We start from the raw sequence: 18,260 nt of genomic DNA, 5'->3' as shown, positions 1-18,260 counted from the left end.
CCACGAGGCCATATTTCAGACTATCACATGGGGAGAAACCTTGGACAATACCTAGCTTTCCTAGGCAGAGGTCCCTGCGACCTTTGGCAGTGTGCGTGTCCCTGGGTACTTGAGATTAAGAGAATGGTGATGACTTTTAACCAGCAAGCTACCTTCAGGCACTTGTTTAACAAAGTACACCCTGCACAGCCCAAAATCCTTTAAACCTTGAGTCACCACAGCACATGTCTCTTGCAAGGACAAGGTTGGGGGTAGGGTCACAGATTAACAGCATCTCAAATACAGAACAAAATGCAGTCTCTTATGTCTACTTCTTTCTATATAGACACAGTAACAGTCTGACCTTTCTTTCTTTTCCCCACATCCATTGGATCAGTGAGGAATAACATGAGAAGAGCACATGGAGGCTGCAGCAGAACCTGGGTCTGCCTGTCTCCGCTGCCTCCTTGTACTTGACCAATTCCCCTCTTCTTGCCAGGCCTCAGTTTCCCCAGTTGCAAAACAAAGAAACTGGAGAATCTCTGGTGTCCTCTGATGGTGACTGCTGACATGTGTGGTCAAAGCTCTCCTGTACCCTTGGTGCTAACCTTGGTGCTGGTTCTGCCAAGGGCAGCGGCGTCTTGTCTGTTGCATTTCAAGTCACTAGCTAGCCTGGGTTGGGCTTCATTTCCCGCCCTACTGCACCCCAGCCAGCCCTCTAGTCCCTTGCTCCATGAGCTTGGCTGGCCACTCCCTGGCACCAGCCTCCACATGAGGCCCTCCCGTCTTTAGGGGTAACTAGGACAAGAGGGAGGGACTTATCCTTTCTGAGGTCACTGGTGACCACTTTCCATGCCTTGTTTCGGTCATCAGGGCAGCCCTGGCAAAGTGAGGGAATTATCACCATTTTACAGACAAGGACAATGAGAACCCAGAAAAACCAAGGGCCTTGTCCGAGCTCACACAGTAGCAGGACAGAGCGAGGACTGAACCCTGTCTTTTCGGGGCTTGAACTGCCTGGGAAAATCCAGGAGCTATGATTGCAACTGCCATTTGCAAACAAACAAAGCCCTGGGATGCTCTCAGACTCTTCAGAGCTCAGCTGTTTATAATTTATACTGCCTGCCCATTTCCAGAAGTTCCAGACCACTTCCTGGAAAGATGTGTAAGTACATTAAAGGAATGGCAGAGACTCAGAAGCACAAGGCATTGGAGGTGGCAAAGAGCCAGCAGGACTGGGGGTTGGGGAGGGGAGTGAGCGTGGGAAGGTGCACTGAGGACCAGGCAGTGAAGAGCCCCAGGCAGTGAAGAGCCCCATAGAGCCCTGGGGAAGTCACTTAGTTCCTGGGAGGCCCAGCTATTTGCAGACTCCATCTTTTTTCATTTTTATTTTTTAACACGGAGTCTCTGTTGTCCAGACTGGAGTGCAGTGGTGCAATCTTGGCTCACTGCAACTTCTGCCTCCCAGGTTCAAGCAACTCTCCTGCCTCAGCCTCCCAAGTAGCTGGAAATACAGGCATGTGCCACCATGCCTGGCTAATTTTTGTATTTTTAGTAGAGACAAGGTTTCACGAGGTTGGCCAGGCTGGTCTCGAACTCTTAATTTGCCAACCTCGGCTTCCCAAAGTCCTGGGATTACAGGTGTGAGCCACCGCGCCTGGCCCAGACTCCATGTTTAATGAGCACTAAAATGTGCTGTGCACAATGTGCTGAAAGTAAGTCTGTTTTTCTCTCCCCATGCCCTGGGGAGTCCCCATGATGTGGCTTCCCCTGTCTCTGCCCAGCATTCAGTACATCTGGAATCATCCTTTGGCAAGCCCTTGCTTTCCTGTCCACGGGTCCCTGCCTGCTGGGACCTTCCTCTGCATCTTGGGCAGCTGTGAAACAATGGACAGGAAGAGTGCTGGGCTTGCTATCAGAGGCATGGGGGATTGGAGTCCATCAACCTGGGGAGGTGACCAGGGGCCAGGATGTGCTGCTGAGTGGCAGTTTCCTCATGTCGGAAGCTGAGCTGAGGTTGTGGGATCAACTGGCATCTACTCACCCTTCTTCTGCCAACAGCACCCAATGCCCTGGGGAACTGCCCCTTCTTCACCCCAGTCCCTATGGTTTAGATGGGGCTGACCCCAACCCTGGACTCCAGGATGGGCCTGAGGTCCTGGCCTTGCCCATCTCACCTGGTCACAGTGATTGATGTCAGGAATAGGCACATGACCTAAGCCAGACCAAGGAAGGCCAAGCCTGGGACTTTTGTTGTAGCTACTGGGAAAGTGGGAGGGGCTGGGGATGTGCCCCGCTGGGGTGCTGTGAAGCTGGTGTTTCTGGTGGCCATCCTACTCCCATGAGCGGGCTTTGCCTGAGAATGTAGCCAGCCCGGAGGACAAATAGAGGAAGAGTCTGACTCCCGATGACGTCGTTTGGGCATCGTGTCTGAAGCTGGTGCACTCTAGACTTGATCGTAACTTAACTTAGATCATCTATAAGGGAAAGAGACTCCTCTAACACAGATATTTGCTACCTCCCGGTGAAGGTTTCATGAGCAGCTGCATGGAGAATACTTCATTTACGGCCGGGTGCGGTGGCTCATGCATGTAATCCCAGTCTCTTGGGAGGCTGAAGCGGGAGGATCACGAGGTCTGGAGTTCGAGACGAGCCTAGCCAACATGGGGAAACCCTGTCTTTACTAACAATACAAAAATTAGCGGGACGTGGTGGTGTACGTATGTAATGCCAGCTACTCAGGAGGCTGAGGCAAGAGAATTGCTTGAACCCAGGAGGCGGAGTTTGCAGTGAGACAAGATTGCGCCACTGTACTGCAGCCTGGGTGACAAGAGCAAAATCCTGTCTCAAAAAAAAGGCTGGGTGTGGTGGCTTATGCCTGTAATCCCAGCACTTTGGGAGGCAGAGGCCAGTGGATCACTTGAGGCCAGGAGTTTGAGACTAGCCTGGCCAACATGGTGAAAACCCGTCTCTACTAAAAATACAAAAATTTTGCTGGGTGGTGTGTGCCTGTAGTCCTGGCTACTTAGGAGGCTGAGCCAGGAGAATCGCTTGAACCTGGGAGGCGGAGGTTGCAGTGAGCTGAGATCATGCCACTGCACTCCAGCCTGGGCGACAGAGCGAGACTCCATCTCAACAAAGAAAGAGAGAGAGAGAGAGAGAGAGAGAGGGAAGGAGGGAGGGAGGGAGGGAAGGAGGGAAGGACAAAATACAAGCCTGTTGTTACCTGAATAAAAATTAATCAGATATGTATTGAGTGCCTTTGTTAAGTTTAACAGATGTTTATGTGACTTAACTGTGGGCCGCGCACTGTTCTAAGCCATTTACATAAATTACTTAAATCCTTCTATTATTATCCCCATTGGCCAGGCGTGGTGGCTCATGCCTATAATCCCAGCACTTTGGGAGGCTGAGGTTGGTGGATCACCTAAGGTCACGAGTTCGAGACCAGCCAGGCCAACATGGTGAAAGCCCCATCTCTACTAAAAATACAAAAATTAGCTGGGCATGGTGGCTTGCACCTGTAAACCCAGCTACTTGGGAGGTTGAGGCAGGAGAATCACTTGAACCCAGGAGGTGGAGGTTGCAGTGAGCCGAGATCATACCACCTCACTCCGGCCTGGGAGACAGAGCAAGACTCCGTCTCAAATTACAGGTGAGCACGGTGGCTCACACCTATAATCCCAGCACTTTGGGAGGCCGAGGCAGGCAGATCACGAGGTCAGGAGATCAAGACCATCCTGGCTAACACAGTGAAATCCCATCTCTACTAAAAATACAAAATATTAGCCGCGTGTGGTGGTGGGCACCTGTAGTCCCAGCTACTCGGGAGGCTGAGGCAGGGGAATGGTATGAACCCGGGAGGCGGAGCTCACAGTGAGCCGAGATCACACCACTGCACTCCAGCCTGGGCGACAGAGCGAGACTCCATCTCAAAACAAAACAAAACAAAAACAAAAACAAACAAAAAACCCCACAAAATTGTGTTTCTCTTTGCCATAAAGACAACCACCATAACATATCATCCCCATTTTACAGATGAGGCATAAAGAGGTTAGTTAAGTAACCTTGCCCAAGAACAAGTTCCAGGTCTTAGGATAGAGCCTGCCCATCACTCAATGTCCCTTCAAAAGAGCTCCTGCTCTGGAAATCCTTCCCTGACCTCCCTAGCAGAAAGTGACCTCCCCGGTGGGAAGTTCTATGACAGGAAGTGCCTTCCTCAACAGGCGTGTCCCACACACCCTTGGATTGTAAACTCTTCCCAGCTGAGGCTTGGCTCCCACTCAGGTGTGGATGGGAAGTCAGTAGCCAGTCAGCCCTGCCAGCAACTTACTGGCCTCTTTTTCTGCTTTCATCTGTAGCTCTCTGGAGGTGCCCTGAGGAGGCCATGCCTAATATGACCTAATCCCTAATATGAGGGATGCACATGGTAGAAGGACCTAGACTGAAGGGTCCTCATCTTCAGCAGCTGGAGATCTGAGCGTCTGTCTAACCCCAGGAAGTGTGGGAAAGAATTGGGACAGTGTAGGGGCTGGACACGGTGGCCAAGATTGCACCACTGCACTCTAGCCTGGGTGACAGAGTGGGACTCTGTTTCAAAAAAAAAAAAAAAGTGGGGGCACAGGGCTTCAATGCATCCTGGCTTCTCCCAAAACAGTGGTGTGACTTTCTCTTCCCTATACCTCAGTTTCTTCACTGGTAAAATGATGAAGTTGGTTGAGGAGAGCCCCCCAGGAACCCAGAGCAGGTCCTATGGGAATGAGCAAAAAGTTTCTTTCCTCAGAAAAGTTTTGGGGTTCCTGGGTGGCAAGCTGCCTGCTGGACTTTAACTCATTAATTCATTAATTGAGCGTCTATTATGTGAAGGCAGTGTTTGAAGCACTGAGGACCCTTCAAAGAACCAGTCCTGCCATGCAGGAGCTCATTGGTAGGTGTGGTATTTGGGAGGCCTCCAACCCTCCACCCACTGGTGCTGCTGGCTCTGGACTAATGGACCAGGCCTTTCCAAGCAGGGTGTGGAGCAGGACTGAGGCCTGGAAGAGAGAGGTTGTGTTCTCCCTGCAGCTCTGCCCCTCCTGTGGGGTGACCTTGCTCCTCTGGGCATTAGTTTGCTCACCCTTTTTTATGGACTGAAAGTTTGTGTCCCCCCCAAACTCACACACTGAAGTGCCAACCCTTGGTAAGATGGTATTTGGAGGTGGGGCCTTCAGGAGGTAATTAGGCTGAGATAAGGTCGTGAGGGTAGGACCCTACCATGGGATGAGTGTCTTTTTTTTTTTTTGAGATGGAGTCTCACTCTGTCGCCCAGGCTGGAGTGCAGTGGCGTGATCTCGGCTCACTGCAAGCTCCGCCTCCCAGGTTCATGCCATTCTCCCGCCTCAGCCTCCAAGTAGCTGGGACTACAGGCGCCCGCCACCACACCCGGCTAATTTTTTGTATTTTAGTAGAGACGGGGTTTCACCGTGTTAGCCAAGATGGTCTCGATCTCCTGACCTCATGATCCGCCCGCCTCGGCCTCCCAAAGTGCTGGGATTACAGGGTTGAGCCACCGCGCCCGGCTGGGATAAGTGTCTTTATTAGAAGGCAGAGAGACTATCTGAGAACACGGCACGAGTGCCACCATCTTCCAGCCAGGAAGAGGCCTTGCCAGGAGCTAAACCTACCAGCACCTTGCTCTTGGATTTCTCAGCCCTCAGAACTGCGAGAAATAAAAGTCTGTCATTAAGCCACCCAGTTTCTGGTATTGTATTATAGCAGCCTGAGCTGACTGAGACACCGTCTAAGGCAAGGTCAAATTGGATGGTCCCACCTGCCTGAGAGAAGTCTCCCACAGCCATTCCTAGTTAAACATTACCCACTCCCTCTCCTTCCCTCCCTCCCTGCCACTCCCTCTCCCAGCTGCCTCCTTAGGAAGCCATAAATGCTGCCTTCTTTGGTCTTCTCCCAGGGCTGTGGTGTTCTGGGAAGAGCTACACCTGCTGTCTCACCTCTGTCAGAAGCCGAGTTCTGGAGAAGAAAGATTGGGGGTCCGGGATGGGGGCTGGGATCTGGAGTGGGGACACTAGCCCCTACACACACACACACACACACACACACACACACACACACACACGGGTGTTTCTTCTTAGTCACATTATGCACAAGACACCTGCAGATCCTCCCAGGGGAGCTTATAGGTGGGCTTAATGAGCCCTTCAGGTGCCTGCCTCAGGCAAGATGCCCCAGCCTTCCTGGTTTCTGGGAAACATAATTCAGAGAAACAGGCATGGCCTCACTGCGTGGGGGATCCCACTTCAGCCTCTGCCCCCAGGCCCCTCAGAAACTAGGAGGGCAAGGCCCAGCTGTTATGCCCAATCCTACCCACCCAGGCATTTTAAATTAGGAGCCTGCATTAATAATCTTAGAATCCAGAATATGACACCACAAATCTCAGGAGGGGGAATCCTTGCCGCATAGTACTTTACAATATCCCAAGAGCTTTCTTGTCATTTCATTCTTTCCCATCTTCAAAACAACTGTCAAATAGGTATCATTTCTTTGTGATTGCCAGCATATATTTGAAGACACTGAGGCTCCAGGTGATAAACTGGGTGAGTGGAGTGCCAGGACTGAGAGTCAAGTCTTTTGACTCTGAAACCCAGACTTGCTTTATGCCTGGTTCTAAGGATAGCAGGGGACTGCACTCTCCACACCCCTGCCCATGACAGACATCACTAATCGATCATGGTGTGGCAGACATTGCTAATCAACGGCAGTACTCTTTTTTACTAAGCTCAGAGGTGACCATGAACTCTTTAAAACAACATTCCAGCCACCATCACCTATCAGAAGATCATACCTGTATTTGCCATTCTTGTGACCCCACATCATCAGCCATGAACCCTCAGGTCTCAGGTACAACCCCAAGATGCTCTAGTCACCAGACCATAGGACTCTACAGACTGCATGCATGCTGTTCTTGGACAGGAATTACTGGCCTCTCTGGCCCCCAAACAGATGCCCCATCCAAGTGTGGTCCCTCTTAGAGATACAACAACCATGCAGGTATGCCTGGGGCTTCAGGGTTTGCTAGGTCTTTATTATTTATTTATTTATTATTATTATTATTATTATTATTATTATTATTATTTTTTGAGACGGAGTTTTACTCTTGTTGCCCAGGCTGGAGTGCAATGGCACGATCTCAGCTCACCGCAACCTCTGCCTCCCAGGTTCAAGCAATTCTCCTGCCTCAGCTTCCGTAGTAGCTGGGATTATAGGCATGTGCCACCACGCCTGGCTAATTTTGTATTTTTAGTGGAGACGGGGTTTCTCCATGTTGGTCAGGCTGGTCTCGAACTCCCGACCTCAGGTGATCCACCCATCTCGGCCTCCCAAAGTGCTGGGATTACAGGCGTGAGCCACCGCACTCAGCGCTCTTTATTTTTTAATTTTTAATTAATTAATTTTTTGAAACAAGGTCTTGTTGTATTGCCCAGGCTGGAGTGCAATGGCAAGATTATAGTTCACTGCAGCCTTGAACTCCTGGGCTCAAGTGACCTCCCATTTCAGCCTCCTGAGTAACTGGGAATACAGGTGTGTGCCACCATGCCCAGCTATTTTTTTTTTTTTTTTTTTTTTTTTTAGTAGAGATAAGGTCTTGCTATGTTGCCCAGGCTGGTCTCAAACTCCTGAGCTCAAGTGATCCTCCTGCCTTGGCCTCCCAGAGTACTTGGATTACAGGCATGGACCACTGCATCTGGCCTAACAAAATTGTTTTTATCCCCACTTTACAGATTTGGAAACAGAAACACAGATGAAATTACGAACCCAAGTCATGTAACTTGGAAGCTGGGCTCCTAACCACTGGACATCAATCTTTCCACTGCTACGCAGTCTGTTGTATGAAAACAGTAAGGTATCCATCTGTTCTATCCAACGGTCATTGCTTATTTTTGCAGACATGCTTCCATAGTGGTCTCAGAAGGTTTGGGGGTGGTTGTATTATCTGGCTTAGTTCCTGCAATGAGCCTGGGAGTGGGTAGTTGTACCATCCTCCAGCCCCATACCCTTACAGATGAGAAAACTAGGGCTCAGAGAAGGAGAGTCACTTTCTGAAAGCTGGACAGCTCCAATGTGGGCTGTGATCCAGTTCCCCCAATTCCAGAGCTCAAGGGCTCTCTACCCCACATAAGCCTCAGTCCCCACTGGCTTCTCCTCTCATCTCAGTCCCTGGCCGCCTGCCCTCCCTCCCCCGGAACACCCTCCTCACACCTGGCCTTTGGTCTTCCCTCCTCTCCACCCTCCACCATCCTCTTTCCAGAGAAGGGTCCAACCGGAAGACCAGTTCATGTTAGGAAATTCTAGCCACGTGAACAAGCCTGAGCCAGGGATTCTGAGCAACTGGTGGCTTTAGGAGAAACTGAAACTTGGCCCTCTGGGGGCGGAGTGGTCACTGGGGATTTAAAGAGCCACCACTTCCTTAGGCCTCCAGAGGGCACTGAGAAGTCACGGCTGCTGAGGGACGACTCTGCTTCCCCACCTAAGCCATGCACCTCTGCAGGGGCAATGGGCTGCTGACCGGGACAGTGAGTACAGGGGATTGGGGATCGGGGATGAGAAGGGGAGCATCCCAAGGGTTCTCAGTGCCCAGGCAGTGAGGGCTGCAGTCAGGAGCTCCTAGTCCCAGCTCTGTACTCTTAGCAGTGTGACAGACGGCTCTGCATGCCCCTCTCTGGGCCTCACTTTCCTCCCCTGAAGTCGGGATTGGAATGAGTTGTTTCCAGCTCTCACATTGCAGGTCCAGCCTTCGGTTTAGAACTTGACCTCTGTGTACTTGCTCTCCCCTAAGTACCTGGTCCCCCTCACTACCCTCACAGCAGCCTTTCCTTCCTTCTCCAAATAACCCAGGCCGGCTAGGTGTGGTGGCTCACGCCTGTAATCCCAGCCCCTTGGGAGGCTGAGGCAGACAGATAACATGAGGCCAGGAGTTCAAGATCAGCCTGGGCAACACGGTGAAACCCCATCTCTACTGAAAATACAAAAATTAGCCGGGTTTGGCAGGGCACGTCTGTAGTCTCAGCTACTCGAGAGGCTGAGGCAGGAGAACTGCTTGAACCCGGGAGATGGAGGTTGCAGTGAGCTGAGATTGTGCCACTGCACACCAGCATGGGCGACAGAGAGAGACTCTGTCTCAATAAAATAAAATAGGCCAGGCTCGGTGGCTCACACCTGTAATCCCAGCACTTTGGGAGGCTGAGGCGGGCAGATCACCTGAGTTCAGAAGATCGAGACCATCCTGGCCAACATGGTGAAACCCCGTCTCTACTAAAAGTACAAAAATTAGCTGGGCGTGGTGGTGGGTGCCTATAGTCCAAGCTACTCAGGAGGCTGAGGCAGGAGAATCGCTTGAACCTGGGAGGCGAAGGTTTCAGTGAGCCGAGATCATGCCACTGCACTCCAGCCTGGGTGACAGAGAGAGACTCTGTCTCTAAAATAAAATAAAATAAAATAAAATAAATACAATAAAATAAAGAAATATTCCCTGGGCCATGGTTTCCCTTGGAGGCTCTGCCCATCTCACAGGAGCCCCATTCACTCCCCATGGGTCCTGTCTCAGCCTTTAGTCTTTTGGTGCCCCAGTGTTACAGTGAGCCTGCCGTGGACATGGCCCCAGGGAGCATATGGCCAGGGTGGAGCTGTGGCAGGAGCCTAGGAGCATTCAGAATCTGTGGCCAGGGCGGCCAGGGCCTTGCCTGAGGTCCTTACCCTCAAAACACATGCCCCAGAGAGACGTGGGGGAGAGGGCTGGGCTGTGAGCTCTCCAACAGTCCCTCTTGCTCTGACTTTGCAGAGCTCTGGACATTTGGATAAAATATTTTATCTAAGTTTCATTCACCCCAGGGTACAAGGTGGTCACAACTGTCAACCTTTGAGTCCACTCTTCCACCAGAGTAAACCCTTCATTCATTCATCCTTCGCTACCGTCCTGCTACAATGTGAGCAATTTGAGGGCAGGGATTTGTGTGTATTTTGTTTGCTGTTGTGTCCCCCTAGCTTACTGCCTGGAACATAGTAGGAGCTTATACATGTTTGTTGAATAAGTGAATATCTGCTTTGGGCTTGAGCGGAGCTGGGCACAGGGAACATCTGCCCTCACGGAGCTCACAGTTAGGAAAGTTCACACCTTGGTGTGGAAATCATGGCAGTGGGAAGAATGGAAGCTGAGCTTTATGCCACACCGGCTCTGGGCTGCCTGCTGCATGGGCTTTACCCCTCTGCTGTGGTGCTTCCATTGCAGGGATGGGGCAATTGGGTTCAAGAATGTGGGGCTTGGCTGGGCGCGGTGGCTCACACCTGTAATCCCAGCAGTTTGGGAGGCCGAGGCTGGTGAATCACCTGAGGTCAGGAGCTCGAGATCAGTTTGAGACAAGCCTGGCCAACATGATGAAACCCCATCTCTACTAAAAATACAAAAATTAGCCAGGCATGGTGGCAGGTGCCTATAGTCCCAGCTACTTGGGAGGCTAAGGCAGGAGAATTGCTTGAACTTGGGAGTCAGAGGTTGCAGTGAGCCAAGATTGTGCCGCTGTACTACTCCAGCCTGGGCAATAGAGTGAGGCTCTGTCTTAAAAAAACAGAAAAAAGAATATGGGGTTTGAAGTCAGCTCTGTCTGAGTTTGAATCTCAGGCTTCCATTCTTCCCTGCTTGCCCTCCCACCCTCCACGTGAGCTGTGAGCAGGACACGGGGTGTGGCTGGCATTCCAACACGGTGTGCAGTGCCTGCTATAGGGGTGCCAAGGGAGCTTCTGGGAGAACAAAGACCCTTGGGAACTTGACTCAAGGGGAAAGACTTGGCTTTACAAATGGCGGGCCAGGACGGAGGGCACAAGGCCTGACCGCGCCTCCTGAGTCCTCTGCCTCGTGCCCCTCAGGAACCCGAGGAGCAGCAAAGGCAGCTGAAGAAGCAGAAGAACCGGGCAGCCGCCCAGCGAAGCCGGCAGAAGCACACAGACAAGGCAGACGCCCTGCACCAGGTGCGGACAACCCTTTTCCTTGTCTCTGACTCCACTTACCGGCCCAGTCACCTCTTCTCCATCCCACCTGGGAGCAGACCTTCCCCAAACTCCTGTATTTTTCTAGGTCACCTGGGTTTGGGATGAGGAAAGGGTCCTGTGGCTGAGATTTGGAAAGTTCTGAGTGTTGAGTACAAACCCTGTACCAGGTACACACCAGGATCCAGGGACACAAAGGGTTTTCCTCAGCCCAGCCTTGTCCTAAGGTGTCTGCAGTCTAGGGGAAGGAAGACAGGAAGTGCAGGCAAACAGGGAGACCCCAACACAATGGCCAGCTGAGACACTGGTTAAAATGCGGATTCTAGTCTGGGCACAGTGGCTCACGCCTGTAATCCTAGCACTTTGGGAGGCTGAGGCTGGAGGATTGTTTGAGCCCAGGAGTTCAAGACCAGTCTGGGCAATATAGCGAGACTCTGTCTCTACAAAAATTAAAAAATAGTTAGCTGGGCATGGTGGTGCACACCTGTAGTCCCAGCTACTCAGGAAACTGAGACAGGAGGATCCCTTGACCCCAGAAGTTCAAGGCTGCAGTGAGCCATGATTGCACCACTACATCTAACCTGGGCAACAGACTGAGACCCTGTCTGTAGAAAAAAAAAAAAAAAAAGTGGATTATTCTTCCTCTGCCAGCTCCAACCTCATGAGGCCAGGTGGGGCCCAAGGACCTGCATGGTGATCTGTGATTAACCACTCAGGGGTCAGAGTTCAGGAGGTGGCCAAGACCATACTGTGAGAACTGTGGTTCAGGGTTAAAATGGGCGGGGTTTCCAGTCCCAGTTTCAAGTTGCTTCCTTTACTGAGCTTCATGCTCATCTGAAAATACCATAGATGGTGGCTTAAACAACAGACGTTTATTTCTCACAGTTCTGGAGGCTGGGAAGTCCAAGATTAAGGCGCTGGCCAATTCGGTTCCAGGTGAGGGTGCTCTTCCTGACTTGTAAGTGGCTGCCTTCTCACTGTGTTCTTATGGCCTCCCAGTGCACATGAGAGGACAGAGTGATCTCTTTCCCTTCCTCTCCTTTTTGGGATTTTTGTTGTTGTTGTTGTTGCTTTTGAGACAGAGTCTCACTCTGTTGCCCAGACTGGAGTGCAGTGGCGCCACTTGGCTCACTACAACCTCTACCTCCTGGGTTCAAGTGATTCTCCGGCCTCAGCTTCCTGAGTAGGTGGGATTACAGGCATGTGCCACTACGCCCAGCTAATTTTTGTTTTTCAGCAGAGGTGGGGTTTCACCATGTTGGCCAGGCTGGTTTCAAACTCCTGGCTTTAAGTGATCTGTCCACCTCAGCCTCCCAAAGTGCTGGGATTATAGGCGTGAACCACCGCACCTGGCCCCCTCCTTTTTGTTTTAATTTTTTATTCATTTATTATTTATTTGTTCTTTCTTTTTTATGTCTTCATATTTTTTATTTTTTAATAGAGATGGGGGTCTTGCTATGTTGCCCAGTCTGGTCTTGAACTCCTGGGCTCAAGCAATCCTCCCACCTCCATGTCCCAAAGTGCTGAGATTACAGGAATGAGCTACCATGCCTGGCCCCTTCCTTTTTTTTTTTTTTAGAGGGTCTTGCTCTGTTGTCCAGGTTAGAGTGCAGTCCACGATCTTAGCTCACTGCAACCTCAGCTTCCCAGGCTCAAGCGATCCTCCCCACCTCAGTTTCCCAAGTGGCTGGGACTATAGGCATGCACCACCACACTTGGCTAATTTTTGTATTTTTTGTAGAGACAGAGTTTCTCCATGTAACCCAGGCTGGTCTTGAACTCCTGGACTCAATTGATCCACCCACCTCGGCCTCCCTTCCTCTTCTTATAAGGCCACCGATCCTATCAGATTAGAACCCTATCCTCTATCCTGGGACCTCATTTAATCTAAATTACCTTCTAAGAACCTTATCTCTAAATGTAATCACATTGGGGATTATGGCTTCAACATATAATTTTTGGAGGGAACACAATAGAGTCCATAGCACATAGGTAGTGGCACTGAGTGGTCTAAAGAGGAGATGAGCCAGACGCAGTGGCTCACGCCTGTAATCCCAGCACTTTGGGAGGCTGAGGTGGGTGGATTACTTGAGGCCAGGAGTTTGAGACCAGCCTGGCCAACGTGGTGAAACCCCATCTTTACTAAAATACAAAAATTAGCCAAGCACGGTAGCTAATTAGGCAGTCCCAATAGCTGGGATTACAGGGACTTGGTAGCTAATTAGCCAATCTCAGTAGCTGGGGCAGAAGAATTGCTTGAACCTGGGAGGCGGAGGTTGCAGTGAGCTGAGGTCGTGCCACTGCACTTCATTCTGGGCAACAGAGAGAGACTCTGTCTCAAAAAACAACAACAACAAAGAAAAAGGAGATGAAGCCTGAGCTTAAGAACAAATGGGTGTTTTCCCAGAGGATGAAGGTAAGAAAACACATTGGGGACAAATGACAGAGTGCTGGCACAGGCGTGGGGAGCAGTACCCTGTAGACCAGGTGAGAGTGAGGACTGGTGCTCAGAATGGTGCCTAGGAGACCCATGCATTCGTTTATTCCTTCCTTCTGGAAATGCCTATTGAGTGTCTCCCGTGTGCCAGGCACAGTTCTAAGCACTGGATATAGAGCTGTAGACACACTAGACAAACGCCCACCCTAGCCTCACCCACGGGGCTTATATTCTCCTTGGGAAGCCAGACCGACAGACAGAGTCCCTATAGTGGTCAGGATGTCAGATGGTATTAAATCTTGTCAGGAAAACTAAAACAGGGAAGAGGAAAGGGACGAAATTGAAATTGTCACTCCTTGAGCCTCCTGAAGGTAGCAAATGAATGAATAAATGAATGAGTGAGTGACTCAGTTCCTGGAGGTGAGTTGAGGCCTTTGGAGAATTTAGGTGAAGGGTGACCTAATGATACATTTTAGAAATGTCCATCATTCCAGCCGGGCACGGCGGCTCACCCCTGTAATCCCAGCACTTTGGGAGGCCGAGGCTGGCGGTCACGAGGTCAGGAGTTCGAGACAAGCCTGACCAACATGGTGAAACCCCATCTCTACTAAAAATACAAAAATTAGCTGGGCATGGTGGTGCGCACCTGTAGTCCCAGCTACTCGGGAGGCTGAGGCAGGAGAATCATTTGAACCCAGGAGGCGGAGGTTGCAGTGAGCCGAGATTGCGCCATTGCACTCCAGCCTGGGCGACAGAGCAAGACTCCGTATCAAAAAAAAAAAAAAAAAAATTCATCATTCAACGTGCAGAAACCAGTTTGGGAATGGGGCCGGTGGCTTAACTCTGAGTCCAGGGCCAGGCACGGTGGCTCATGCCTGTAATCCTAGCACTTTGGGAGGCCGAGGCAGGCAGATCATGAGGTCAGGAGATCAAGACCATCCTGGCTAACATGGTGAAACCACGTCTCTCCTAAAACTACAAAAAATTAGCCAGGCGTGGTGGTGGGCGCCTGTGATCCTGGCTACTCAGGAGGCTGAGGCAGGAGAATGGCATGAACCCGGGAGGTGGAGCTTGCAGTGAGCCGAGATCGAGCCACTGTACTCCAGCCTGGGCGACAGAGCCAGACTCCGTCTCAAAAAAAAAATAGAACTTTGAGTCCAGGGCCAAAACCACATTTTGTGCAAAACACCCTTGCAACTTCTTCTTTCAAACTGTCCAGAAAACGGGGCGGGGGGTGACTGAAAGAAGTTGTTCAATGTATTCAGCCCTGTGTGAGATGTGGACATAAAATTCTTTCTGCATTTTTACCACTATTGTCATCATAAATGGTTATTTAGAACTGCACATTGATTGTGTCTCAGGGGTTCACAGAACCGGCATTCAGCAGAATAGAACTTAATAAATGCTGATTCAGGGATGCAGAATCGAACACACTTGTGCTATCAACGTGTAAAACAATCTCCTGAATCCTCCCACAGTGCTCATAGGGGCGAGTTCTGGGCCCTCAAAAGATCTGGCACTGGCAATAAGCAATCTAGGGCAGAATGACATCAAAGTTGCCACGGGAAGGCCCTGCTGGGATTTGCACAGGGAAGGGCGACGGAAGGGTGTCCAGGCAGAGGAAACAGGAAATGTGGCCAGGAAGCAGAGTTCATGTGAGGGTCAGGAAGGGAGGGGAGAAAGAAAGAAGGCGGGAGAGAGAATACCAGAGGTCCCAGCTGCAGCCACCACACAGGCCTGGAATTCTACCACAGGGAATTTGGTGGGTGCCTCTAAAGGGCTTTAACCTGCAATTAATGACACGGTTGTTGAATGGCTCCTGTGGGCAAGAGAATAGGTGGTTTGGGGGGCACATGGGTTGGAGGCCCATGGAGATACCAGGTGAGAAATGGCACTGGCTCTAGGGCACTAGCGGTGGGATGAGAGCAGGCGGATCTGAACCCCCTCAGGGGGTGGGACAGGGGAGACTTGGTAGGTGGTTATGAAGGGCTGACCAGAGAGTGGCCAAGAGACCCCACTTGGCTATTCCAATGGTGGTGGCATCTGTCTCCTGAAGTTGAGAACCCTGGAAGGGGCCAAGGCTAATGCAGGCCTCCTGACACTGGCTGAGGTTCCCCTCCCCTTCCATCTGCTTCTCTGCAGCAGCACGAGTCTCTGGAGAAAGACAACCTTGCCCTGAGGAAGGAGATCCAGGCCCTTCAGGCCGAGCTGGCGTGGTGGAGCCAGACCCTGCACGTGCATGAGTGCCTGTGCCCCATGGACTGTGCCTCCTGCTCAGCTCCAGGGCTCCCGGGCTGCTGGGACCAGGCTGAGGAGCTCCTGGGCCCTGGCCCACAGGGACAACATGGCTGCCGGGAGCAGCTGGAGCTGTTCCAGACGCCGGACTCCTGTTCCCCAGCTCAGCCGCTCTCTCCAGGTCCACAGCCTCATGATTCCCCCAGCCTCCTCCAGTCCCCTCTGCCCTCACTGTCCCTTGGCCCCACTGTGGTTGCTGAACCTCCTGTCCACCTGTCCCCCAGCCCTCTTCTGTTTGCCTCACACACTGGTTCCAGCCTGCAGGGGTCTTCCTCTAAGCTCAGTGCCCTCCAGCCCAGCCTTACAGCCCAAACTGCCCCTCCACAGCCCCTTGAGCTGGAGCATCCCACCAGAGGGAAGCTGGAGTCCTCTCCCAACAACGCTTCCTCTGCCCTGGGGCTTGCATGTCTGCAGAGCAGGGAGCACAAACCTGCTTTCTCAGCGGCCGCTTGGCAAGGGCTGGGTGTAGATCCCAGCCCTCACCCTCTCCTGGCCTTTCCTCTGCTCTCCTCTCTCAAGTCCACTTCTAACCTGGTCTCTGGAGCTGGGTTGGCCCCTTCTTTGGGCTCAGGAAGCAACCTTAGCACACGGGCCTCTCCTCCCTCGCTACTGGGTGCTGCCCTGCGTGGCTGAGCAGCTGGCCCAGGATTTCACAGTGGAAAAGGAAGCCACCACTGAGGCCTCCCACTGTGACAGGCCCTGTCACCACCAATATCTTATTTCAGCCTCACAGTTGACCTGAGAAATCAAGATTATCACTCCACTTTTTCAGACAAGGAAACCGAGGCTCAGGGAAGCCAAGTGACAAGGCCAAGGTCACGAAGCCTTTCTTGGAGCCCGAAACACCACCCTCCGCTCCTCCTTCTCCTGTCCTGGCCCAGGCATCCTAGGGGCTGAAATCCTGGAAACTGAGGGCTGATGTGAGAAGGTTTGTGTGCTGGGATCAGAGAAGGGCTCTCCGCATTCCTACGTGATTCCAGGGCCAGAGTCCTGCAGTCCCAGAAATCCTGACCAAGCTGGGGCAGGTCCAGAGTCCAAGCCCTGGTGGGTAGAGGCCAAGCAGAAGACCAGACTCTTGCTTTCCCTAGTAGTGTTTTCAGTGCCAAGACGCTGAACCTGTAGGCTGGAGTTGGGGAAGAGGCCTGGAACAGGCCCATCTGGGATTTCTACAGCCTGGGTACTCATAGCCACACCAAGGCTTCTGGGAGATTCTGCAGGGTCAGCTCTCCAGGCTGTTCCCAAATAGCTCCCTGCCTCCCTACTGCCCCTAAAGCCACAGTGGAAGAGCCATTCATCTCATAAACAAAAAGCAAGAGGAAAGAATGAGGAAGGACCCTGTGCAAGGTTATTTTCAAGCAGTGATGGGCTTGCACCTGACAGCAGGGAGGCTATACCTTTCCTGGTAGCACCCACCCCTGGGTGGCCCCTAGGCCCCCATTACCCTCAGACCCCTCCTAAGCAGTTCCCTCATTGCTCTTTGGCCTGGGCTAACAGCAGGAAGAGCAGGGCCCAGGACCCGGTGGGAGTTCAGTGATGGTGTCTGCTTCAAGAGGGTGTTTTGCACTCTGACTCCAGGACAAGCACTCTAAGGGGGATTGGGGAGAGAAACCCTGGCTCTTCACCCAGGTTTCACTCACATGTAAATGAAACACTATGTTAGTATTTAACACATTCCTGGATACTGAACACAAGTCTTGGAACATATGTGATGGAAATAAAGTATTTTGCAATCTTTTCTGCTTTGCCTAGCTGCTTAAACCTCTGGTTGTAACCTATAGAGTTTTTGAAAGAAGAGAGAATAATAGAGATGGGCAACCCCTCATGAACCGGCTAATTAATCTCCCTCCCATACTACAGATGAGGAAACTGAGGCTCAGAGATGAGATGGATTTGCCCAGGTGTATTAGTCGGTGTTCTCTAGAGAAATAGAACCAATAGAGTATGTGTGTGTGGAGAGAGAGAGATTTGTTTTGTTTTGTTTTTTTTGAGATGGAGTTTCATTCTTGTCACCTGGGCTGGAGTACAATGGTGCAATCTCAGCTTACTGCAACCTCCGCCTCCTGGGTTCAAGTGATTCTCCTGCTTCAGCCTCCCAAGTAGCTGGGATTACAGGTGCCCACCACCACACTGGTTAATTTTTGTATTTTTAGTAGAGAGGTGCTTCACCATGTTGGCCAGGTTGGTCTCGAACTCCTGACCTCAGGTGATCTGCCTGCCTTGGCCTCCCAAAGTGCTGGGATTACAGGCATGAGCCACCACGCCCCACTGAGAGAGATTTAAGAAATTGGCTTGTGTGGGCCAGGTGCGGTGGATCACAGGAGGTCAGGAGGTCAGGAGATTGAGACCATTCTGGCTAACACAGTGAAACCCTGTCTCTACTAAAAATACAAAAAAATTAGCTGGGCGTGGTGGCGGGTGCCTGTAGTCCCAGCTACTCAGGAGGCTGAGGCAGGAGAATGGTGTGAACCTGGGAGGCGGAGCTTGCAGTGAGCCAAGATCACACCACTGCACTCCA

General features: G+C 51.6%; 1 protein-coding gene across 2 annotated transcripts in view; it reads left to right on the top strand.

Annotated features, from left to right (window-relative positions):
- Positions 1 to 17,480, top strand: part of BATF2 (basic leucine zipper ATF-like transcription factor 2) — a 29,109-nt gene extending 11,629 nt beyond the window's left edge. The window contains exons 2-5 of one of the 2 annotated variants that reach the window (XM_017893424.1): positions 7,755 to 7,876; positions 8,445 to 8,546; positions 10,894 to 10,995; positions 15,593 to 17,480. In XM_017893424.1, the coding sequence (XP_017748913.1) occupies positions 8,508 to 8,546; positions 10,894 to 10,995; positions 15,593 to 16,378 (927 nt within the window). In that variant the 5' untranslated portion in view covers positions 7,755 to 7,876; positions 8,445 to 8,507 and the 3' untranslated portion in view covers positions 16,379 to 17,480. Of the gene's footprint in view, positions 1 to 7,754; positions 7,877 to 8,444; positions 8,547 to 10,893; positions 10,996 to 15,262; positions 15,332 to 15,592 lie in introns of those variants that run through there. The other variant, XM_017893427.1, reaches the window with a different exon arrangement.
- Positions 17,481 to 18,260: the final 780 nt, after the last annotated feature.

This window comes from Rhinopithecus bieti, unplaced genomic scaffold (assembly GCF_001698545.2).
Source record: "Rhinopithecus bieti isolate Rb0 unplaced genomic scaffold, ASM169854v2 scaffold_1017, whole genome shotgun sequence".
Lineage (NCBI taxonomy): Eukaryota > Metazoa > Chordata > Mammalia > Primates > Cercopithecidae > Rhinopithecus > Rhinopithecus bieti.
Note: the sequence above shows the minus strand (reverse complement) of the source record. Positions and strands in the feature narration are given on the sequence as shown.